This window comes from Zonotrichia leucophrys, chromosome 2, assembly GCF_028769735.1.
Source record: "Zonotrichia leucophrys gambelii isolate GWCS_2022_RI chromosome 2, RI_Zleu_2.0, whole genome shotgun sequence".
Classification (NCBI taxonomy): Eukaryota; Metazoa; Chordata; class Aves; order Passeriformes; family Passerellidae; genus Zonotrichia; species Zonotrichia leucophrys.
The window spans coordinates 57,754,226-57,780,148 of NC_088171.1; the positions used below are offsets into that span (position 1 = coordinate 57,754,226).

The following is a 25,923-nucleotide window of genomic DNA, read 5'->3' on the forward strand; positions in this document are numbered from 1 at the left end:
TAAGTTTTAAAAATGAGCATGTTTCTAACCCTGAGGAACTTCTGGAGGTCTAGCACCCAAGAACCTTCAAAACCACAATGCAGCCTTTGGGACATTTTTCCTGATTTCTTGAGTATTCTTTGCAATTTTTTATTTCTCAAGGTCAGCATTTTTTGTTAATGGGGAAAGGACTTTACATTTTCCTTAATGACATGGTTTTGTCTAGATCTTCCACTTTTCAATTTTTTCCTATATTACTGCCCTTATGTAAACCTAAATATAAGGCAAACTAAAAACTCTCAACCACCTATATTTTAACTAGAGTAGAAATAAGTATTAAGAAAAAAAAATTAATTAAATTCACACTAATTCTCCCTTTCCAAGGCTCAAGTTTTTATGTTTTTTTCACAGCATACCATACTGCTACCTTCCTCTTTAGGCATGTTGCTCTTCCTTTCTCAGTCAGCCAAAAGGTCCTTGAGGATATTGGGCAAGATTCTACATGGTTATAAGAGCACACAGGTTTAAGGACACAAAAGACAGCTCTGGAATACAAACACATAAAAACAGAGACACAAGTCCAGAGATATTAAGTCAACCTTAGCTACTGCAATTAAATATAGGAGGAACAGGTCAAAGTCATGATTTTTTTTGATACACACCCGTACAACTTTACCCACCTCAGAAATCACAATTGACAAATTTACTATAGTATTAATGTTCACAGGTTATTTGCCAACAACTACTTGTCTAGTGGAAAGACAAAAACTTAGACTGGATTTTTCCATGCAAGCATCTACCATTTTATACATGATTAATCACCTCCACTAAACAAAAATAATCAAGTCTTGTCAAATATTTTACATTGTTTTTCTTTTAGTGGTTCTATGATTTCAAACTCATGTGGGATTTATCTTTCCAGTAGTTTCTAAAAATCTTATTTATTACATCTCAGCAACACCTTGCCCGAGTCTGAAAGTACATACACCTAGACAGCCTTACTGTGAACACAGTACTTCAAAAAAGCCTTTGTGTGTCACAGTTTGACACTGGCTCAACACCAGGCATCAAAAAAGTCAATTTGCTCACTATCCCCTGCCACAGCTGGGCAGAGGAGAGAAAAGAAAAAATTAAGAAAAAGAAAATGAAGAAAAAGGGTTCATGAGTTTAGATAAGGACTGTGAGAAAACACTTCAAGGGCAAAACAGGCTCAACTTAAAGTTGCAAAGTGAATTTATTACTAACCAAATCAGAGGAAGATAACGAGAAGTTAAATAAGCCCTTAAAACACCTTTTCCCCCAGTTCCTTCCTTCTTCCCACTGACAGTGCAGGGAGGCAGGGCATGGGGATTTTGGTCAGTTCATCACCCCAGATTTTCTTCCACTGCTCAGGGAGAGAAGTCCTTCCCCTGTGAGACTGTGGGATCCCTCCCATGGGAGACAGTTCTCCAGCATGGGTCCAATTTTACAAGCAGCATTTCTCCCAAAACTGCTGCGGCATGGGTCACTCTTCCATGTGGTGCAGTCCTCCAAGGACAGGCTGCTCCAGCCTGGAAGCAGAGGCGCCCTCTCTGTACCAGGTCTTCCACTGGATCACAGCCTCCTTCACAGCCTCCTCCAAGCATCCACCCATTCTAGCTTGATCACCTTCCCCATGGGCTGCAGGGGGACAGCTGCTTCACCTTGGTCACCAATCACCACAGCCTGCATCTTGGCTCTGGCACCTGGAACACCTCCTCCCCCTCCTTCTCCACTGACCTTGGTGTTGCCATGTTGTTTTCCCTCACATGTTCGCACCTCCTCCTCTGTGATGCCTGAAAGATGGGCTGGAAACAAATCCCCATAGACCTGCTCTATAGAGCAGGTATTTGTTTATTGCAACCAGTGGTGGTGTATGGGATAGCTTTGCCTAACTCACTCTCCTTTGTCAAGTGCTGTGGTATAGCAATGTGGCAATATGGATGGTGTTAGCTGCTATCTTCCCAAAAGTGTCTTCCGAGAAAGCAAATACAGACAGTCACTCAATCCACACACATCACAGATAGGTCAGTGAAGAAAAATGGAAAGGGTCTCTGTATAGAGTTCCAGCAAGGTTTATTGTAGTCATGCTGAAGGATTCCAGGGACAAAGACAGGCAAACAGTGCGGGGCTCTGAGTTAACTATAAAGTCAGGAGCCAATCATATGGGACCACAGGGGTAGTACAAGGGCAGGGCAAAGGGCAGTGACCTATGCGGAAAGCACAGATTAACATAATGTTGCAGGGCATCATGGGAGAAGCCCCTTTTGACTCACCCTGAGGAGTGAGATATTCTCGAAGTGTCTAGTAAATTCTTCCAAGGAAATACCCTAGAAGTTTCCCTAATAGGCTCAAAGGCCTCCACACTGTGGTATATTTATACAGTAAGTATTGCTTAGCATCATTAGGCAGCTACAACATCATCATGTACATGCCAGAACTAATTTACATTGTATGATCTCAGGATTCTCAGTTCTTTTGCACTGTGCTCGCATCTCCCCAATTTGGGGGTTATCAGGGATCTTTGATGAAGGCTTCCAAAGTCTTCCTCATATCTGAACTTTTCAACTTTGTCTTTAGATCATGTACAGTTACGGTGCTCCTTGATGTGTCTGGTCTTAACCGGCCTAAATTCTTTGGTTTGTGGCTAACTGGCTCTGTATTTGCCAATTTTTCATTAGCACTATACTTATCTATCTCTAAAGCTATCCACCTGGTGAGTTTTTCTTCTTTTTTTGTCTACTCAGCAGTAAGCAATTAGTTAACCATATACTAGCCAATACCTTGTATAAAAAGTTGTATCATGCTATATAGGTATAAAAAACTATTATTCAGGTTACACAGGTATCAGGTTATACAGATATATAAAACTCATTCTTTGGGTTATATTGATATCAGTTTATATAGATACATCAGGTTATACAGCTATATTATAACTCAAGCTATATAAGCACTTTGTAACTTTGATCTAAGTTATACAGGCATCTCTGGCTAGGGAAAACTGTGCCCTCACTTTTTGATTCTGTTCTTAAATATGTTATCACAGAGACATTACCAACCTTTCTAATTGGCCCAGCTTTGGCCAGCAGCATGTCCATCTTCAGACCCATCAGAGATTGGCTTATATGATGGAAGCTTCTAGCAGCTTCTCATAGAAGCCACCTCTGTGGCCCCCTGCTACCAAAAGCCAGGGCATGCAAAACCAATACATTGTGTGACAGTGCACACAGGAAAATGTATACTCAGACTGCATGTCACTCAATGAACTGGACTAAGGTTTAGGCCAGGAAGTATTCCACACCTAACAAATGTATCATAGGTAGGAGCAAGCAAAATTATGAGCTATTCAACATGTTATTCTAACAAAATAAGGCACAAAAGTTTTAAGTTACAGTGAAAGGTGACTAACTGTTGCCACTGAAGAGATTCAAACCATGTTTATTCCATTTCTGCTGAGAAACAGGTGTGGATGGGTCCCATGTAAGAAGTAATACAGAAAAAATACCAAATCTGGATGCTCTTTAACTGGCATGAGACTAAATATATATTTGACAGGAACAAATTTACATACAGGTTTCAGTGCATGTATATACCATATACTGTAGTTATGCCACTACATGCTCAATACAACCTTTAGGGATTTTTTCTTAATTGCCTGGTGACAGAACATACTAACACATGTTAAGCCACATTTCCTCATAAAAATCCTTAACAGACTTCTAAGTGCTATTTCAAATACCTGGTACCAGATACTTGTTATGGAAAGAGACTGAAGTGGTTAGAAGTTGTACATAATACAGGTGGCAACAGAAAAAAATCCAAAAGTCAGATTTAATTAGACTGGATACAAATAGTTGTAGATATTTAAAACAAAATTTGAGGACAGTATGTAACAGAAAATAATTCACTGTTACATAAAAAGCAAGTTCTGCTTTTTAAACAACTCTTCTAATAACACTACTGAAGACACTAGAAGATTTTTACAATTATGAAAACGTACTTTAATGATTTTAAAGAATTAGTTTTTTTAAAAGGTCATGCAGAAATCTGAGGTGAATCCATTCATAAACACTGCTTACCTTACTGTAAAGGCACCAGTGATTAGCTGGAACCCAGAACACCTTCCATAAAACACTGCTGAAATTGTGTACCTAGAGAAGAAATCTTTGCAAGGCAAAGCACCACCTGTTTGTGGGCCACAGAATCATAGATCATAGAATGCTTGTGAGTTGGAGAAGATCCTTAAAGATCTCTACAAGGGCAGGAACATCTTCCACTAGATCAGGTTGCTTAAAGCCCAATTCAACCTGGCCTTGAACACTTGCAGGGATGGGACATCCACAGCTTCTCTAGACAACCTGTTCCAGTGCCTCACCACCCTTTGACTCTAAGAATTTCCTCTTCTAAACTTACCCTCTTTCTCTTTAAAACTATTACTCTGCTACCCATCATCCAGTCACTAAACTGCCTGATAAAGAGTCCTTCCTCATCTTTGCTGTAAGCCTTCTTTAAGTACTGGAAGGTTATAGTCTCCCACGAGCCTTCACTTTATTAGGCTACACCATCCACATCAGTCTTCACAGGGGAGGTACTCCAGCCCCCTGTCTACCTCCATGGAGTCAGCATGGCTTCATTAAAGGGAAGTAATCACCGATCTACCTTCATTAAAGGGAAGTAATTGATGAAATTACTGGCTTAGCTCAAGGAAAACCAGTAGATACTGTCTTCCTGGACTTCAATATGGCCTTTGACACTGTCTCAGATAACACCCTCATAAACAAGCTGTTGATGTACATAGATAGGCAGACAGTAAAGTGAAATGAAAACTGCCTGCATAGCTGGGCACCAACACTGCTGATGAGCAGTGCAAGGTCTAGTTGGAGGCCAGTAATTAGTGGTCTATCCCAGAGGTCCATACTGGGTTGGGTCCTTCATACTTTGTTAATCAATAATCTGGATGAATGATCAGGCAGAGTGTATCCTCAGGAAGTTTGTTGATGACACAAAACTGAGGCTGTGGAAGCTGTGCCCTGGCGAAGAGGGCTCAGCTCATCAATGTGTATAAATACAGGGAGGGTGCCAGACTCTTTCCAGTGATGCTCCTTAACAGAACAAGAGGTGATTTGCACAAACTGAAACTCAGGAGGTTAGCTCTGAATATTAAGAAACACTGTGAGGGTGACTAAGAATTACCACCGATTGATCAGGGAGACTGGAGATTCTACCCCTGGTAAATTTAAGCTGTTTGGGCAAATGGCTCTAGATGTCCTTATTTAAGCTATACAGTTGGACTAGATGATCTCTTTAGGTCCCTTTCACCCTCAACCACCCTGTGATTCTGCAAATAATAAAACATTAAAACTGGTCCAAATATTTGTACGTTGTGAGACAGTAAATGTCTTCAAAGAAAGGGAACAGTTCCAATTTGATATCCCTTGTGACATGTGATGCAAATCCCTTCTCAGTTATTCAGTAAGATACTTTAATTCTCTAAAAAGCTCCCCATTGCCCTCTTGGTAGCTTGCCAGATGTGCTAGGTCTCCTGCAAGCTTCCTGTTTCTGACTTTGGCTTTTAAAAACTTCTTCAGCTATTTGCCCTTGTAATTTCCTTTGTCCACACCCCCTGATACAGTTTACATTACTGTAACCTTTATTCTAGGTATCAACAGCAGAAGCAGATGAAAGATTTACTCTGCCTATCTCATGGGCCGAGTTTTCTGGTTGCAAGAGTTTGCTAATACAAACATTTTAAAAATTAGAAGGCAGCAGCTAATGCCCCTTTTTATACAGTGTCTGGCTGTATACTTAACAGTCTCTCCAAATAATTTACATATTGGACAAAAAACAGCCTTTCAAACACAAAAGCACATAAAAGCCAAATGCTTTTGTTTAGCCTTGCCAAAAGAAGACTGAGGGGGAGCAGAACTCCTGCTATAAATATCTCAAGGAGAGGACAGTTATTCATACTAAGGGAACATGGGTATAAGAACAACTGCATATGAACTAGTGTGAAACTATCTAGGATGAATCCTGAAAGCAGATTTTCTTCCACTGAAGCGAAGACACTCCAGAGCAGCCTTAAAATACACCTAACAGCAGCACACATACACAATGGCATCCAGGTTCAAGGACAAAAGTTTAACAGGAGAGACTGGACTCTTGACACAAAAGATCATTTTATAATTGCATCCTTGTCATCTGTTTCACATTATAACTCATTCTAATAAAAGACCAACACTTTTAATAGACAAATGTCACTTTACAACCATGCATAAACCTCACAATCACTGGTGCTGATGAATGACAGTCAAGCACATGAAATGAAAAATTCCTGCCACTGTATGCCTCACTGTCCTGGGTTGCAAAATGTGCGTGGGGGTCTGTATTCTATTATCTCCTGTTAGACCAGAGCAGCAGCTTTCTTTTCCACTGGATTCCCAGAGGAAGACCAGGCCCATCTACACCACGACTGGGCCTTCAGAGGAAAAAAAAAACACCCTTCTACAGGATCATTGCTTCAACAGAACCACATCTGTAACTCCAGGAGGAGTGCAGTCAGCATTTAACTGGACTGCTACCAACACCCTGACCAACAGGGTGTTAGGTCATATTCTCTGTCAGTGTTGTTTTGTATTACTACATTTTTTGTTTTCATTTTCTCCCCTAATAAAGAACTGTTATTCCTTTTCCCATATCTTTGCCTGAGAGCCCCTTAATTTCAAAATTAAAACAATTCAGAGGGAGGGAGTTTACATTTTCCATTTCAAGAGAGGCTCCTGCCTTCCTCAGCAGACACCTGTGTTTTCAAACCAAGACACTCACAGAAAGGGCATAAGCATGACATAGCAGAGTTTATCAGTCTCAGAAATAACCCTGATAAAGCATGTATATAAGTCAGTCTTCACTGTCTGGCTGATGCACTGTTTCAGCCAGGGGTTAAATTTCTCAGCCCCCTCTAGAAGGTTTTCCAGCGTAAGCAGAGTGGAGGCAAAGTTAAATGGTTACAGTATCTCAGAGGATGGTATCATATTCTTCCTTCTTACACTGAAATATGCAATGCAAGCAATATATACTTTTATACCATTATAAACACAAATTAACTAGGAAAATCATACACTTCAACTCACTTGAACCACTAACACGCTCATCTGAAGTCCTTGAAAGAAATCTCAAACATTTCTTACAACTAAACCTCAGCACTCAAATTATTCTTTATTCATGAAGAAGGTTTTGCTTATTAGCTGATTTCAAATGCCAGAAGGTAACTTTCATTCAGAATAGACTGCCCTGTGACACTGAGTGGTGGAATTTCACTTTTGTAATTTTATTATAATCTGAAAGAGGTGGTATCTGAAGAGCAGAGAAAATTACTATACAAAGAATTTATAGAACATTCATTTATATACTGAAGACTTTTAGATGCTTCTTTACAGTTTGAAGAAAAAAACTTAAAATTTTTACTAGTAGGAAAAAACAAGAAAGAAATACTAAATATATAATGACAGGGTTGGATACATGAAACCATTAATATAAAGCATGGCTTTTAGCATTTTTGTAGTTTAACACTGTATGATTGTAATAGTGTATTTATGAACCACATTAACAGGAGTCTGGCTAAACATATGTGTCAACTTGCTGCTATTAGTTATGAAATTGTATATACATATCTACCAAAAATCTTGAAAGTGCTATATAAAGATTAATCTTATATTTGCCATGAACATGTAAGTTCCATTAGTATTTTTCTACACAGACTACATAATGTTACATACTGAACTATCTTGCTTTGTCCATTTTAAAATTCATTAAAAAGCAAATGCACATGGCAATATACCATCCAAGGGAATGCAAAATAAAAAATCTCCCTGAGAAACAGGGTAACTTCTTTTTTCCCACTTAGCAAGTAGAGCTAGACTCCCAGAAAATACCACCAGGAGTGTCAGCATGCAATCCCTCATGCTTTTGAATTCAGCACACCTTGAGAAAGCACAAGGAATATAAAATAAGGTCCTGAATGGAAATGACAATATACAGGAAAAAAAGACATTTTGTTTTCAGCCCAAAGGCCAACACTTAGTGTCTAAGAAGATACACTAAAATTTATTATCTACATAAGTGAAAAAATATAGTTTAAAAATCCTCCTCATTTCAATTCTTACGACACATCAGCTTAAAATCTAATTGGGACTTAAATATACTTTTAATGTCAGCTGAAGAATTTCTGTGGGCTCCAACAGGGTGATGAGATTACGCAACTGGAACCTTACTACACCAAAAGAATATTAAAAGAAAACTTGTTCGCATATTTTATAAAAGGAGCAAAGCTCCTAGTTGTAAGAAATGCATTCTTTTTTTGGATGGTACATAAACACTGTTAAGTAGTATACCTCTGTGCCAAAAGAACAGAATTATATGTTACTAATCAGAGGTACTTGCCTTTTTTGCTTCAATGGTAGCTATTGAATTCCGCACTTTGAATTGCTTCACCCCTCTACGGATATCCAATGCCTGCTGCTACTAATAGACCACTTCCTGGTCCAAATACATCAAACTTCAAGTATTTCTTCTCTCTGTCTCTTCCTCCTCACTTTCCTCTTAAAAAACAAAGTTATTTACACAAAATTGGTAGTTACACAAATAATTTGGTAACACTTCAGCTATGGTCACTGAAAAAGGTTTAACATGGCCCCAACACTTCAGGAAATACAGAGAGAGCTGTTAAAAAAACCATATTTTATACAGGGCAAATATAGTTCAAATTGGCAGATAAAAGGATTAAAATCTACAAGTGGATAAAGTGGCTCATCTATCAACATACAAAATACAAAATGTTATTTTATTCCTCAGGTTTTTAACATAATGTTGACAGCTACACATGAAAGAAATAGAAGCAATGAAATTTTTCAGCACTTGCCCCACTAAAGTTGCATTATAACCATCAGTTCTGATACAGGGGTATCTGCTCTTTTTGAATGAATGGGAACTGCACAGGAGATCTCAGTGGCTTACTCTCCCTTCCACTTCAGGCTTCCACTCTAACCTACTGCATCAATTTTCCATAAAGCTAAATAGCACTTTCTTATGCATTTCATATATCAATGTGTTAAGAAAGATAAAGAGATATGTACAAGTGTGCTGGATGCAGAAATCATGACATAAATGCTCTCAAGAAATGGGACGAAGTAACAAAATAAATTCCATTCACTTTCAGATTCTCTAGCTCAAGGACTAACAAATCAATATAGTTCCTATAGATGAAAAAAAAAAGGTAAAATAATCCTCAGAACTCCAGCAAAATAATAGGGTAGAAGAGTCCATAAATATAATTACATATTATGTAGGGGAATAAAACACTATTGCAGAGGCAGAAAATGGGAAGAGTATTGTCACTGTAAGACAAAAGACAAAATATCAGACTATTTTCTCTAGCAAGGCCCAACCTACACACACATTTGCTTACACAAATTAGTGCTAAAGGTAAAGCTCAACAGTGGTCTAGTTTAAGAATTATCTCTCTGGCATACCAAGATCTGAGATTCATTATAAATAATCTGTCACTGGTAAAAATGCATAAATTATACAATCTTTCTCTTTGCTATTCTCTCATTTTTATCCTGTAATTATAAAATGCTTAATCTCCCCTGCCTAGTTCTCCATATCAAAAAAATTACAACCCCCCCCTCAATTATAGAACAGATTTTCATACCTCTTTTTGTTTTGCCACTTCTGCTCTACTGAAAAATTTTCAAACTAAAATAGCTCAGCCTTCTTAACACTAAATACAGAGCAATCTTCCTGAATATTCCATACTGCCACTCCTTTCTTACCACAAAACAACTTGCACAAACGTTCTCTTCACATGCATCTTCCCGTTTCTCCATTCAGTTCTCATCACTGATCACAAAGACATAGGGAAGATCAAATAGTTTTCCTCAGATTTTACTCTCCTAGAAGTATGTTTGCAAGGCCTATAACTACCATTGATGCAATCATGGCAAGTGTCTTTGAGGAGGCTTTACAAAACACATCCTGAACAAAAAAGTAGTGCAATCTACTAAGTATTTCTGCTCCAATAAACTATGAGAAACAGCATATGAAGATACATTAGAACTCATCAGGAGAAAAGTTCTTCATTTTTGCTTCATTCAGGTAAGGGCTACCTGGTTTAGGGTGGCACCCAGCTTCTTTTGTTTTGTCCTCTGATATAAAAACAAAGAAATAATGCGTCTTGAAATAAAAGCCTGAGGTCTTGCAAACACAATACACAGATCATCCTCTGCTTTCATTATTGGGAATGACAATATTCAGACATTGTTGCTGAATAGCTTTTCTCTCTCTCACAGTGATTTCCTTCAGTGAAGCCAGCAAAGAGTTCTGAATCAAGGATGGAAAGGCATCAGATCTTCTTCTGGGATCCAATCATGACCTTTGATACAAAGTTTACAATAGCACTGGCAGGTTGTTCTGGATCATGCTCTGCAAAGAGGTGGCATACGTTGTCTGTGGCACTGCCTTGCTTCCTGGCAATGAACCCAAACACTCTGCAAGGGCAGCAATCAAAGTTATGTCAGAGAACTGACAGATAGGCATTGCCTCACTCCATAAAACAGAAAAGATACTGCAGAAACCAAGCACACATATCAGACTTCTCTGTTCTGATGGACAAGGTTCCATGTGGGTGCTAAACACAGTGGTCCAGATTGACCAGCCAGCTCAGGAGAGAATCAGAACAGGGAAGCAGACTGTCTCCTTCCTGCTACTCTGTCCATATGGCATCCTGTACTGTTTACTGTCAGAGACATTCTGATAACCCTGGAGATATATTTAATCGGATCTGGTACTGCTGTTCTCTAACCTAGTTTGGGGGTTGTGTGGTGTGGTGTGGTGTGGTGTGTCAGGGGTTGCCCAAAGAGAGGAATTAGAGGGCCACACATCTTAGTGGACAGAGTACTGGAAAAAGGATTTAAGCCATCTATTTCTGTTCCTTTCCAGAAACAAGCGCTGAGCCTCCCTGTGTAAGTTATTTCTTTTGATTAAGGGGCAACAACAACGTTTGCCTTCAACAGAAAACACTTTGCAATCCACAGGTAATCGTGTATTTATGCCATACGCTAATATTACTAGGAGTGTTTTCATCTATGTACTAGAAGAGGGGTTTTTTTTAAAGCTATGAATCTAAGTGAGAGAACCTTGTGTTAAGCCTTGCTGGACAGGTGGAACACAAAACTGAGAGAGCAAGTATCATTGGAATGCCTGAAACCACAGTCAAATCACAGACACTCAATCTAAATAAACCATATGAGCTCTGGCTCCAGACTTCCCACCCCCACCCATCACATAATTAGACCCCAATTTGCAGAGGTGTAGATGAAGTAACCAATGTCTAATTACAGAGATATGAGAGACTTTTGTCTCTGAACAGATGCTTTCCCTTCCACTTCTCAGACAAAAGTAATTTAGGACACCAAATATTCAGTTAAAAGAGACTCTACTTACTTTGCAGAAAGACCATCTTTCATCCACCTTGTCCATTAAGAAAACAGTAAAAAAAAACATCGGAGAAATAAAAATGTTAGTTTTAGGATTTTTTTGGGTTTTTTTGGTAGAACAATACAAATAACGTATTAAATATACTGCTTGTCATACTTACTTTCTGTCCTGTGGATCCAAAGCACAGAAAATAACAGTGTTGACTGAATAATGTCGCCGAAAAAAGAGTCTGTATAGGAAGAAAGAAAATTAATTTCAGAAACAGTAAAGATGCTTGGAATTCCAAACAATAAACTAATCTGAAAAATAAATTGTGTTTAGTCTTAATTTAATACTGACTTTTTTTTTTTGCTATCTTTGAGTGAATTTGAAATCCACCTGAACTGCTCTAACCCAATAAATACATGTTTAAAGCACTAACATAAAGTTTTTTGAACTAAAGGAAAACTGACTCTCAAGCTAAGTGCTAGGAGTATGAAATGTATATTTTCTAAAAACTGGCCATTTAGATACTATTTTAGTGAGACAGACAACTTTGTGGAACTTGCGAATAATTTGATCATATTACATTTTAAAATATGCACACTCCTAGGCATTACCATTAAGGTAAAGGTTCTGTGATCTGCTACAAATGATTGCAAACCCCATGGAATGAAGACGTCTGGCACTTTTTTTTTAACATATAATGAATTCCTGCTGTCCTTCTTTTGTTATTGTAATTTTTCTAATTGAAAGAGTTTGTTCCAAGTGCTAGTTAGGCTACCACAAAAAAATATAAATTAACTTTTTATCACAGTTTTTTACAGTCTATCCAAAACACTGTTTCAGATCCTGGAGATATACATCATCTGCTTAAGTCAGCTCTGTTCAGTGATACTAGTGGAAGACATCATGAAGATAAGTTACTTCACAGAACAAGTTCAATATCAAATGCTAGTAAAGCCATTACTTTCCTAAGAAATAACAATAAAAAATGTCCTATCAAAGTGACCTTCCACAGGTAAAATATACCATGTGGAAATAAAGCGCTCAATGTTAAAATATATTTTCCTGTACTACAGCTATCTTACACAGTCACCATCATTCCTATAATCCTGATATCCTCTGAGACAGAGATTGCAAAATGTAACTAGGAACACCAAATCAAAAGTGGCCAGGGACAGATAATCCCTTCCCATCCTTATTTGCTTACTTTCTTTGATTATCTGTCAGTGTGATTCCCTGAGCAGACACCTTGAAATGGACAACGGTTGAGATAGGAGATGGATCTTGCATCAGCGTCAGGCTCAAAGCTTTCTGTACTGCCTGGTATCCTGTGAGGGACTCCATCTCTACTGAATTCAGGTACCAAACGTTACAAGCTGTAATGAAAGAGGGGAAAGATTTTGAGATTCATAGGCCTTTTACTCTCTCTTTGGTTTTGACACCTTATATCAAAGCCAATGAATATATTTATTATTACCTGTAGATATCCTGAAATTTAAATAAATACAAAGCAACACCAGAGAGTACACTTGTAAGTAGTACTGGAGTAAAGGCATTCCTGAAAGAATGGGGATATTTTGCTTTAAAGTTAAAATACATCAGCCAGTAAGAAAATACACATTTGCAGCATACATTCACACATTCTACAGTTTCAAATATTTAAACTATATTCAAAGGAAACCATTCACTTGATTGGCAAGACAAGAATGTTTTCACATCAGAAAGAACTGAGGGTTATTTCAAAGCTCAATTCTCTTTAATAGAATTATGCATGTTTACTGATTTCAGAGCAAGTAAAACAATTTCCATACTGATAAAAATTATTGACATATACTTTTAAGCCTTTTCTTTATTTCAGCACGCACTTACTTCTAAAAGTACTATTCCTCTTCTAGAGATATTAGCGACTTCTGAAATATCTCTATAAAATAGATACTCACTGGTTTCTATGGTTATCAAACAGTTACTTTTTTACATGGTTTCATATCAAATCTGCAGTGAGCACTAGAAAGTATGTATTAATATTATATACCATTATACAGTAGTACTGTATACTCTATACTACTACATAGTACAGTGGCATCTAAAACATGGACTATTACACAGTATTAACAGAATTATTCACATGCTTACTATGGAACTATGGTATAAAGTCAAATTTACAAACAAATTAAGAAAAAGCAAGAATGATTATGCACATCCATAGCTAAACACTAGCACCAAGAGATTTTATGTTTGGTAAAAACACTTGTATAGTTATCCAGGACAAAATTTACAACTGTCAGCTGACACATACAAATTACCATGGTTACATTTCATTTGTTTAGTCGTTTCATTTGGCTTGCCAACATTACTATGAAAGCAAAGATTAAATTAAATCTAACAGTTTATCTTTTTATTTAGCTATTCTGTAATCTGTTTTAAGATTTCTCCTATGACCATCTGCACAAAATTATAGAGCTAGACACTGGCACTTTCAAAACAACCAAGTAATCATACAGTTAAAAAGTGCATAAGCCTAAGTTTGACTCCAGCATAATGATCAGCCCAGTAACTTCAAGCTCTGGAGTCCATCAGTGAAGGAATGGATCCTGAGATTTCATTTATCTGATCTGCAAGTGTAAAATTTCAAAAATATATTTTTGCATTGCAGTGAAAATTTCAAAAACTTTTGCTTCAATCAGTTAAATTCATGCAGAGAGGACTTAGGATGATGAGTAGCCAATCCAAAACTGTAATAAACATTCCAAACCATAAGCTCTCTTCTTCTCCCCACATTACTGTGTATGGTCACTACAGATCTAAAGCTCTTCACTATCCAGTGGGTCCTTCCCCAGAACAGGAAGTTTCCCTTCTTTCACAGCCACACACATCAGAGTCCCTTCCCCTTCTGCCACACAGTGCATTGCTGTCAACAGACTGTTTTCAGGTTTTGTTTCTAAATTAAATTTCCAAGCATTTTATCTAGATTGCCCTCAAAGTGATAGTTCTAACAGAAGTTACCCAATACACTGTCCTTTGCTTCTGTAGCACAGAAAATAATAAATGGAAACTTATGAAAGTGTTGCAAAGTGAAAACATGTCAGCTTAAAAAGGAAAGGTAATGAGAAACACAGAAAGATTTGTCATTAAAGAACATCATGCATGGCCTGACAAGGTAGCGACAACAGTAATCCTGGAGGAACCATGCTCCAAGCTGCAACAAAAGGAAGACCTTTTGTTCAATGCAGCTGCCCTGCAATGTTGCTGCTTTTCTCTTTCACAGGTGACATTTTGAAGCACGTCTGTGCCACCAGCAACAGCTTAACAATGCTGCTTTTAGACTGGGAATATCCTTTGTTCAGAATACTTAGTTTCTTGACTGTATCAGTGTAAAGAGAATTAAGAACTGCAATTCATTTGAGCAGAAAATTTTGTTGCTGAACAAGCAGATTAATAAAGCAAGGTGTATTCTAGGTAAAAGCCTCTTATCTGTATGGTTTCCAGTCTTTAATTGTCAGTGTCTAAGAAGCAAAGGATTTCTAGTCAGCTTCAGCACTTGGAACCTGGAAATGCTCATTCGGTTTTTCAGGGAGCTATAAAAAATAATAATTCTAGGAAAACACACTGGTTTTTTGCTTGTGGAGTGAGAGAAGTGTGGGTATAGAAGGGCAGGGAGTACGTATATCTGCTTTAAAGTTTCTTTGAAAGGACTCAATTTATATGTTTTGAATCTGCACTTCAGAGTTGAACTCCACAACTTGAATGCTTTTATGACTGGAAAGGGACCCCTGATGTATCAAGGCAAAAAAAAACCCCAACTCTGAGAACCTCTCAGAGCTAATTTATGTATTTGGGTTCCAAATCCTTGTTTAAAAACAACAAAAACATCAAAACAGGCTAAAACCAAATGTAGTACCTAAAAGATCCATAATACAAAAGCTCCCATAAAGACTTATCTGACTACTGCCCCAGCTGAAGAATAATTCTTTTTCTTTGAAAGCACTGTCTGAGCAAGGAGAAACCAATATTTCTTGGAAGATAATATATGCTCCTTTTGATAGGAAGTAAAGCTCTACAAAAATTGATTCTCTGGTTTTTTTCCCTGTTGGCCGCAACAAACACCAATTAATACGTGCTCACTCACAACACAGCCTCACAAAGGTTTGCCATTGCCTCTGCCACGCATGCTTGCTCAATTACAGCACTCAAAGTGGTGCTTCAAATTTTGAAGTCAAAGCAGATTGCTGCACAAGTGAACAGCAACATTTTTTCCAGAGCTGGCCAGTTTGAAAACTGCCCCTTCAGAAGTGCTCTAAATGCTGCGTGAGGCAGCATTCTTAGAAACACATGCTTTGCCACAACACTCACTTGTGGATCCAGTGGCAGGCTAACCTCAAAAGAAAGGGGCAAATGTAGTGTATTCCTGTGCTCAAATGGCACTAATTGGGTGAATGCAGAGCAACCTGAAAACTAACGACCACTGCAGGACCTGGGCAGGATCCCCTGAACATGACCACTGTACAGCAGAGTAACACAGTTGGTCGCATTTCTAAAGACAACCTGGATTGTGCAGAAGTACTCAGAGCATTATCCAATATGGTGAGTTAGAATGTCACCACACTTTTTCAGACAAGCTGTTTAACTAGTTCTCTGGATCAGATGCACACTAACAAAGCAGATAAGAAGCAGAGCACACCTCTACACAGCTCTTGCAAACACCCTAGTTTGAGAGCGCATACATATATGGTAACAGTGCAAAGCATCACACAATTTGAACATACTCTGGTCATGGTTCTTCTGTCACACCAAATAAGCTTGCGGTAAAACAACTCAACTTGCCAGAATGGCTGCTGCACTATGCATAAGAATCCATAAACGCACCCAGTGGAAAAGACACATGACATTTCCTAAGAAAATGCAGCACCAAGTGAAGTAAAGAGAACCGTTCTTTAATATTTTTTTCAGATTGATGCAACAGTAAGCATTTTACAATGGTATTGTTAACCCGTATGATGAGAACTTAACCCTAACTGAACACTTTCCTTAGTTGGCTTTTGCAGACTTCACACACAGTTCTTGAACCTCTGCAACCACAGGTTGAAAACATCCTCTCAAAGTTTATCAGTTATGAAAACAATGTCCTGCTTAAAAATCACTGTGCTTGAAGTAACCTACATACACCTCATATTCTCACAAGACACATGATGGGAAACGAAACACAGAATGTAGGAGCTGGTGGCAGAAAACGGAAAAATCTTGGTATGTATCCTAACAATGCCCTTTACACTTCTACCCAGCACAATAAATTTAACTGCTACCTTTATATATCCTTTAATCCAGTCTAAGCTTCAGCTTCTCCCAGCCTGTAAGATACAAACTTTGGTAAACAAGTCAAATACAAGGACAAAAGTTTAACAGACCTGCACCCTGTTTGAGAAGCTCCACAGCTGAGTTTGCAGCAGTTTGTGGAGAAGTTTCTGCTATCTCCTCCAAGGGATCTGCAAACAGAAAACACTGTGCATGTCTTGTATGGATTTAAATCAACAAATCAAAGTCCATAGTCACATATGAGCTGTTACACTTATAATTGTGATCTCATCTACTGAACAACTCTTGGCCAGAAACACGAAACCACCTTTTATCTGCAATTATAATAATCTATGTTCCATCAGGGTTTTTTTTGCCTTGAGCAATGCAAACAGGATGCTTAACTTTTATTTCCTGACAATGAAAGACATAACACAGGCATATGCTGCAGGGACTCACATGATTACATATTAAGACAGTACTTATACCTGTATTCCCTCAACAGCAAAAAATATCTTGACTAGTGTGATTTTAATGGTATTATTTGATTTGCATAATTTATACAAAAAGACTCTGTGTTACCATGATGAAATCAATTACTTATGTTTTGATTCAGAGGATGACAACAAAACCTTCTTCTTAAGTTGAAAAAAAACCATCTGAACCATTAAGACAGCAGTGGAACATTTCCTCCCAATTGATTGCTAAAAGTAGAAAGAAAACTGTCCACCAACATGTTATTTCAGGTATATACATGCATGTAAAAAGATCTCGCTGCTGCATTTAGCATGAGGCGTGCTGTCTTTGAATATAATCAAATGAGGAAGAGAGCCTTAATAACATAACACAATTTGTGACACTATTCATATGGTTAGTTACAGTTATCCAATTTTAAATATTCCAGACAATGTATCCTGTCATTAACTACAGAAAATCATCTTAAAAGGCATAATCAAATTGGATTAAAAAATAAAACCAAAATAAAATTTCACTGTGGTATGTTTATTCAAGACAAGGTAAATGTTCCAGACCTGTACCTCTGGAAGAACAGAGCAATTTTTTCCATCTTAGATGAGGGGGATAAAGGGAACAAGCCAACCTCCACACTGTTTCACCATATAAATGCATGAGATCTCATCACATCTACCAGAGCATATTTTTGTGCTAAAATGGTTTCATTGGTGTATTTGCATAAATCAAATGCTATTTTTGTATATTAACACATGATCGGTGACAAAAGTTTAAAGGGTCAACTTTATGTGGGAGAACATAAGACAACTGAATTACTAGACAAGCATGAGCATTTCGTTTTTGTCTTAAGAGAGGTTTATGAAATCAGTATAAGCAAAATTAGAATCATAATCCCATCAAGCAACATGGGCTTTCTGATCATTTACTTGAACAATATCTGAACCTGTGCAAGTTGCTACACTCTTCCTGCCAGTGTCGCACTCAGGGCACCATCTACTCTTTATCTACTTGTCCTTTTGCTAACCAGACCTGAATGAGTGGTTAAATCTAACCATACACTGGCATAATGTCTTGTCTAAGAAGGACATTTGTCTTCCCACATGGTACATTACTGCGTGGATTTCCACGATGAATATATGCTTATGACTGGAATATCACAGTACCAGTATGCTCACAACCACACTTTGGATAAGGGTCATCACCAATACTGAAGACAAACCCACAGCTTTCTCCTTGTTGAGTTTCTGCTTCGATCTTAACTTGTGACACATTCACCTGCCTTCAGACACTGACACTTTGAAGCAAAACTTGGCTGGGAATATCTCTTCTGTACTTCAACACGCATACCTCTGTCTGGGATGAGGAGCTTGCAGGGCAGTGCCAGTGGAGTGATGGAATGCTGATACACTAGAGCTGTCAAACTCCCTGTGGACAGAAAAGTAACAAGATATGCACAGTTAACTTGGTAGGCAACTAGAATGCTTAAGTTATGTTTGCTCTCAAGTATTTTATAGACTAAGAGCCCCCTCTGCTTCACTTTAAAAATCTCTTGGGACCTAAGCCAAGATTTCTTGAACTCAGTAATCACAATCGTATGTTCCCTTTCTCTCTTATATACACTGATTAGACCCTAACCTACATGTCTGTGCTTCAAATGAAGAAAGCACAAACTTACAAAATCAGTAACATATACAAGTCAGTAAATTCTTTTCAACGCTCTTAGCTTCTGCTACATTAAATGTAGTAAATTCTTATGAACGTGGCAAGAGCACATGAAGTCGTTTGTGCTACATGATGAGGTAAATAAAAAGCAAGTTCTACTTCTTAGCCAGTCTTCATCATCTAGTGTACTGTCTACACATACCTCTATTTTGTAATTCTGAAAGTATAAAAGATAGTCCAGGTAAAACCTCTTCCATTTAAGGCAGCAGTGATGTACATAGAATTCTCTATTAAATGATTCCTCCTTTCTATTCAATGTCACTCTTGCAATTTGGTCTTGGCTTAACTGAAGTAATTCAATATTAGTTACCTTTGATATGAGCATGTCAGACTATAAGGAGTGAGAGGAAGGCATAGTATTCATCAGCCTGTTTGTACAAAAAGTCATCCATCTATTTACTAACAAGCAGCAAACATTATAACCATGTGCTGGAGAAAAATCCCAGTTCAACCAAAACCAACTGCATCTTTACAGTCCATCAAAAAATTTTTTGAAACAGAAAGATAACGCAATTCTACAAGTCTTACAAAAATGCAAAGACTGATCGATACTAATAGTCCTTCATGATCTTACCCGTAAACATGTGTAGCTGTGCACATGTTTACCTATTTTGTGAACCAGTTTTGAGCCTGTGTCCTGGGTTACAATGTGGGGTGTAACCAAGCTATGTATTCTACTCCCATTTACATAACACTTGATGAAGTGTTAACAGTGGGTCGTTTTTAACAGCTGCCCAGTGCGCACCCAACCCTTCAGACTGGATGTTAGATAAGGTAGAAGAGGCAAACCCTGCAAGGCACAATGGTCTTCACAATTAACTCAGGCATGGTAATTACACCCATCCTGAGGGGGTCATCTCTGCTCAGGGGCCATCGTGGACTCAATGGCTCTAGCAAGAACGGATGACTGCAATGACTCAAGAGTATTACACCATTCCACTGTGAAACTCCCCACCCCAAGGGAGGTACCACCTGAACCTGCTTATCATCTGGGGTTTTGGGGACTTGGGGCACCACCACCATTGCTCAACAGACCCAGAGGAAGACCAAACCTTTCACGGCTTTCAACAAGACTGCAATCATCACTTCAACAGGGCTACAACCACTGCTTAATCAGACTGTGACCGCCACCCAGACCAACAAGGTGCAAGATTGTACTCTTAGTGAGTTTAAGCCAGTTTTTCTGTATCACTGCATTTACAGTAAATGTAAATTAGTAAATTTACAGTATACAGTATAATATTACAGTATACAGTAAATTTACATATACAGTAAATTACAGTAGTAATTTTTATTGAATTGTAACTGACCTGCTCTCAAGGTATTTGTGTGGGGTTCATCTCTCACTGTGGTTTATTTTCAAACCAGCATAGGCTGTACAAACTGAAAGACCATGAGATGTTCAAACTAAATGACTAGTAGGACTACATAGGTGCTTAAACAGGTACTTCAAGATTGAGTAATGGACTAAAAGTTCTCATTTAAGGTAAGTCTCATGCCAAATACTGATAAACTTCAGTCCACCTTTATTTTAAATGTGATTTTGTTTCACATTTCTTAATTTTATGATAGATGACTCTTTCACAGGTGTATTTGGTGTATGTGACAAGGACTGTAACAGGGGGTGGGAGGGCTCCAGGATGACCTCTAGGTAAAGTTCAGGGGAGCTTTTCATTGGCAAACACAGCCCATTCCAGCAGACCCACTGCAGAGCACCTATGGAAAAAAGGCTGGGTGAGACACAGCAGAGAAAATGCCACAGGCAGAGGAGTAGGAAAAAGAGATGGTCTGGGTATCCATGTTGCCATCCCCCCACCCTGTAGCCTCTGGAGGACCTCACATTGGAAAAAATGGGACATTTTCTGTGGTAAATGGAGAACACATGCTCACACAGATATATTTTTTTCCTGCAGGAGGGAAGCCTACAAGGAAAGCCCACATCCCAGGAAGGAAAAACGGCGAGAGAGATGAAGCAGCAGAGGAACTGCTCTGTAATGACCATATGCCCTCACACCCACTGCAGTGGGCATGAGGAGTCTGGGAGGAAGCAGTGAAATTGAGCTTGGAAAAGGGGAAGGAAAAGTGTTATTTAATACTTGTCTTTGTTTCTCATGTTAAGGAAACTTCTCTGTTTCCATCCAGGAGCCATTCTGGCAGTCACTCTTGCACCACCTGAGCTGGTACTCAAAGCCCCTTCACAGCTACACACCCCACACTAACAGTAAGATGTTTCCTCAGAAGCTCAACCCCAGGTTTCCCTTAACAGAGTCTCAGACTTCCAGATAATTAAAAGAATTTAATTTTGGTGCAACAACTTAATAACAAAATAACAGCTCAAACTGGGTGCCTCTGAGGAGAGATACCCTTACAATCAAAAGGCAGGAAAGTCTGGGGGTTGGCTGCTGCTGCTGCACCTCTTGAGTGGTCAGGAGGTGCAGGACTCTTTGCATAACTAAGGGCCATACAGGTCCCCAGGCCCTCTGTTAGATCGTGGCCTCTTGTCTGGGACACCCATAGATCAATCTGCAGTCTGCACTTCCAGCTTGCAAACCCAGCTACCTTCACTAAACGTATCCCTCAACATCTGACTGCCTGAATATTGATTTTCATTGGAAAAAAATTAAAATTATTTTCCCCAAGTTGAGTTTCTTTTGCCCTGTTAACTGGTTAGCATCTCCTTGTTTTCATCACAACCCATAAGCTCTCCAATCCTATTTTCCCCTCCTACCCCAAATGAGTGGAAAGAAAATGAGTCAATAGCTAGGTAGGCTGTTTGCCATTATGGGTATTGTAGTTTCATCATATTACATTAAATAATGTACTGATATAGCATAACTGTACTTTGTGAATATCTCATTCTGGTGTCATTTTTAGCCACCTAATATGCAGCATAAATATAACACAGGACAAAAGGTCCTGAATCAATTAGGATGATAAGAGTGATTTAGCCCAGCTTTCTGCAGCTACACTGGTAGTGGTAGACAAGCCTGACTTGTTTGAAGATTGATCACATGCATCTATGCTAGAGTGCCCTGCATATCTGTTTAAAGTAAATGTGTTAAAGGCTCCTGGAGCCTTGGAATGGGTTCCTACAGCAGTCATCAGGACTCAAACAAAGTAGTCTCTCATTTGTATTCCATCCAAGCCAGCACTGGCAAATGCCAACTGTTTCCATCTTCTCCGTCCCTGTGATGCACAGTACTCACCAAAATATGGTTCATTCGGGCATCCTTTCAAGCGTACCCCCTTCTGAGTACATTCAATCAGAAAATGCCTTACAAGTTCATTTGATGAATCTCCAACTGTGTTGAAAAATAAAGCTCATAAAAAGAAGCAATTAACAGACAACTCTCAGAAACTAGGTATTTGTGAAGCAGTTTTTCCACATTACTACCAAATGTTTTACATACAAGATGCAAAGACTACAATTAGACCTATTCTGCAAGTTACAAGATGTATTTAAAAGGTTGTTTTTCAAAAAACAAATAAGCAAACAGCTCACTTCAGACAGCCAGAGGAAATGGTTTTATATTCTTAAGTGACTGACATCCAAATATACACTGGTTTCAAAAATGTCCAAATATGGTCCCAGCTACAGACAGGAACAGAAATTTGGAAAATGAGTGGCTAGAAATTCTGATGCACTTGCCCATTAAAAGAACTTGTATCCAAAGTGACAAGGCAGAGAAGTATGAAAAAATATTCCCATTTCCAGTGATATTTCTGTTCACAGAAGTTCCCCAGATTAAAAGAAGAGTAGTTAAGCTACACAAAGGCAATGATCGCAATTCTCTCAGTGCATTTTTACATTTCTAAATGTCTGCAGCTTTATGCTATGTCTCTGCATCTGAAAACAAACATTTACATGAAGCACTAGAGTTTCACCAGATTTTTAAGACAGTTTTAATCTCAGGAATCGAAGACAAACCAAAACTGTAGAGCTGGATGAAAAGAGGAGATTCAAAGTCCAAGAAACACATATTTAAGATTTAACATTCTTTTAAACATGTACATATATATGCAGACATATAATTAAGACAAATATTTCTTGGAAGACGGATTGACAGTATTTCATACCATACAAAACTAATCCTTCTCCAAATAGCTAAAAGGTTATTTCATACCAAAAGGACAAAGCTATCGAACCATTCAAACCTTAACAAAAAGCTACAAACGGATGTTCCCATTGATCTATCAGGAAACACCTCAAGGGTTGACCTTCAGGCCAAAACAGATGAATAATACAGATGAATGCATTAATATGGACAGCAGAAACTTCTATGAAAGCACATATTGCACTGATCGCTTTTTCAAACAGCTTACTGTTTGCTGTTACGGTCCCACCAAATTAAAAATAAATTACTACAAGATATGTGGGGAGGGGAAGCCTGGAACAAGAAACACTACAGGAAAGAGAACCAATCTGTGCTTTCTGGGATTAAACAAGGGAAACCAGAAAAGCTAAGTATCATGAAGTGAGAAGTGGAAGAATACTAGTCTTACTGCTACTAACACAAACTGTCTCTTAAAGTCTAGCAGAGTGTGAGCTTTCGTGTCTTCCTGGACTTCACTAATAAGAAAAGACTACTAGAAACACCCTACAAGCCACTTTCAATTCGCCTACAATAGTAGTTGTTGCTATTACCAGCCCAGGTACACCTACGCTGAGGTCATTACATAAGTCATTGGAGTGGTTCTGCGAATGTTTATTGGCAACAAAAAGGACTACATGGCAAGTTGTGATTAAAAATTGTTTCAAAGTGTTACTGTAATAGAGGTGAACCGCTAACAGTTGCCAAAGAGTAAGCAAATCCAAACCAACAGCCAAACAAAAAAACAAACCAAAACAGCCAAAACCATACTTCCATAAAAACAACACTAAGAATAAATGTAATCTTAATTGCCTACCTCACCAGTCATTATGTACTAATGAAACATAATAAGCTTTGAAAAAGAAAAACAGCAGCAACACAAACCACTCCACTAACCTTGCAGTAGTACAAATGGAACCAAGAACATTACAGATATTGACTGCTGAGTTTCCATATACCAATTATTGATTTCTGCATGTTCTTCTCACTTTATGTTTCACAACCATCAGGCACAAGTTATATATGGAGGCACTAGAGCTGACAGAGTAGATATACAGATCACCACTTCTTTTAAACAATTATCCTTAGGAATCTCTTTAGATTTTTATCTGAAATAGAACTGTCTCAAAACAAAACTTTGAGATTAAAAATATTCAGCCCTCCAGCAGAGTGAAAACTTTACATTGTAGCCTGTGAATCAAATGCAAACTTCTGATTGCTAGGGAAGACCAATTGCTGAGGTGACACTGACTTTCATTAGGCTGATGAGGTACAACACATACACAACCACAACAGAAGTCGTGGTGAAACCATATCGTATAACAGGTATCGTATCCAGTTTCATTTAACAACACATCAAATGTAACCTGCAATTCAAGTTGCACTTATGAGAAGAGGGGAAGATTCCAACAGATTGCTACCCACCAATAAGGACTACCTACTATATATAGCACTTTCACTAACACACAGAAGTACCTTTCTTTAACTGTAGCACAGAAGGAGGTGGTGTGGCAACTTTCATTGCTAGCCCATAGGCTCCCCGGAACGAATGACTGTCTCGAACAATGAAAGACCCAGGTTCCTTTTCCTTGAGAACAGCAATGGCTGCAAGAGATTCCAGGAAAGAGACAGAAAAACAGTTCAAGCACAATGCACACACTCAGAAAGTACAGAAGCACAAATGTATAATCAATAGGACATCAGAAGAAGTAAGATCTTTTTTTCTATCCTCATTGCCATGCAACGGAACACAATCATGTGTATTTGGGGGACCTGAGTGGAAACCCCTTGTCCAAATCTCACAGACACTTATTTTAAAAGAAGCCTGCAGTAAAGAACCCTGATTTTCACTGGTTTTTTAACTAAGAGGAGTGTTCAGGTCCCACCAGAATTCCTACAACCAGTGCAAGAGCCAGTCTACTTCTGCTTAATTTTTGTCAATTTGTTAAAAGACGGCATACCTCTCTGTAATTTCCACATTGACTAGATAGCACTGTTTTTCACTTCCTATTCAGCCTCAACAGGCAGGACAGATTCATCTTCATCCACCACCAAGTTTCGGTCCCTACAAAGATACCTTACTGCCTTAGGAGTTTTGAAGCAAAGGAAGGAATGTAAGTGTATATTCTGCTCTTTGAAGTACTTTTCATCTGTATTTTGGGATCTCTTCTGCAAGTGCAGTATGAAATCCCCTACAAAAGGGAACACTTGCAGGGAAATTGCTGCTACTCTGCACAAGTCAGTTGCAGACTTTGAAATCTAGCAGCCCAAAATTTTAAACTTACTTTGAAACAGACAAAAATTAATCTAATGATTGATCTTAATAAAATCTTTGTACTTTGCTTGCTTTCCTCCCCCATACAAGTTTTACAAATACATGTGTATACCAGTATACTTTGTTCCTAGAATTTCCAGCCATCAGCATGCCTTCAGAGAAACCCTAGAAAGAGCCCAAATTTGATGCTGGACTCCTTAATTGTCTGTTCATACAGAACATGGATATTATGTGTATGGGGCACAAAGGCATATTTTGCAAGGCCTGAGCAATGTTTACAAAGCAAAGGTTCATTTCATGAAAAAGGGGGAAGTAAAAACAAAATCAGAAAATGCAGACAATTATCTCTTCTATCAAAGCAAGTAAAGCAAACATATGCATTCTATTATCTTCGTCTGTCAGATGGCAAAATAAAGAACCTTTTTTCACAACAATATGTCTTGTTTTGAGAGGATAAGGATGAATACACAAACCCCTGCAATTAAGCAATACATAACACTTCTAAATACAAAGGGATGCAGTAATAATTTGTCACATGAGCAGTCTATTAAACTCAGGGGAAAAAAGATCAAAAAAGATCAGCAAGAGTACCTTAAAACATTT

At 38.3% G+C, this 25,923-nt stretch overlaps 1 protein-coding gene across 8 annotated transcripts in view; it reads right to left on the reverse strand.

Moving 5' to 3' along the window:
• Window positions 1-7,300: 7,300 nt before the first annotated feature.
• The window catches only part of TNS3 (tensin 3), a 200,000-nt gene continuing 181,377 nt past the window's right edge, over window positions 7,301-25,923 (reverse strand). For 7 of the 8 annotated variants that reach the window (XM_064705080.1, XM_064705079.1, XM_064705077.1 and 4 more), the window contains 8 exons: window positions 24,522-24,650; window positions 22,161-22,274; window positions 18,580-18,657; window positions 16,875-16,952; window positions 12,680-12,848; window positions 11,648-11,716; window positions 11,494-11,520; window positions 7,301-10,538 (listed from right to left, as the gene is read on the reverse strand). In XM_064705080.1, coding sequence (XP_064561150.1) covers window positions 10,394-10,538; window positions 11,494-11,520; window positions 11,648-11,716; window positions 12,680-12,848; window positions 16,875-16,952; window positions 18,580-18,657; window positions 22,161-22,274; window positions 24,522-24,650 — 809 coding nt within the window. In that variant the 3' untranslated portion in view covers window positions 7,301-10,393. The remainder of the gene's footprint in view (window positions 10,539-11,493; window positions 11,521-11,647; window positions 11,717-12,679; window positions 12,849-16,874; window positions 16,953-18,579; window positions 18,658-22,160; window positions 22,275-24,521; window positions 24,651-25,923) is intronic. The other variant, XM_064705075.1, reaches the window with a different exon arrangement.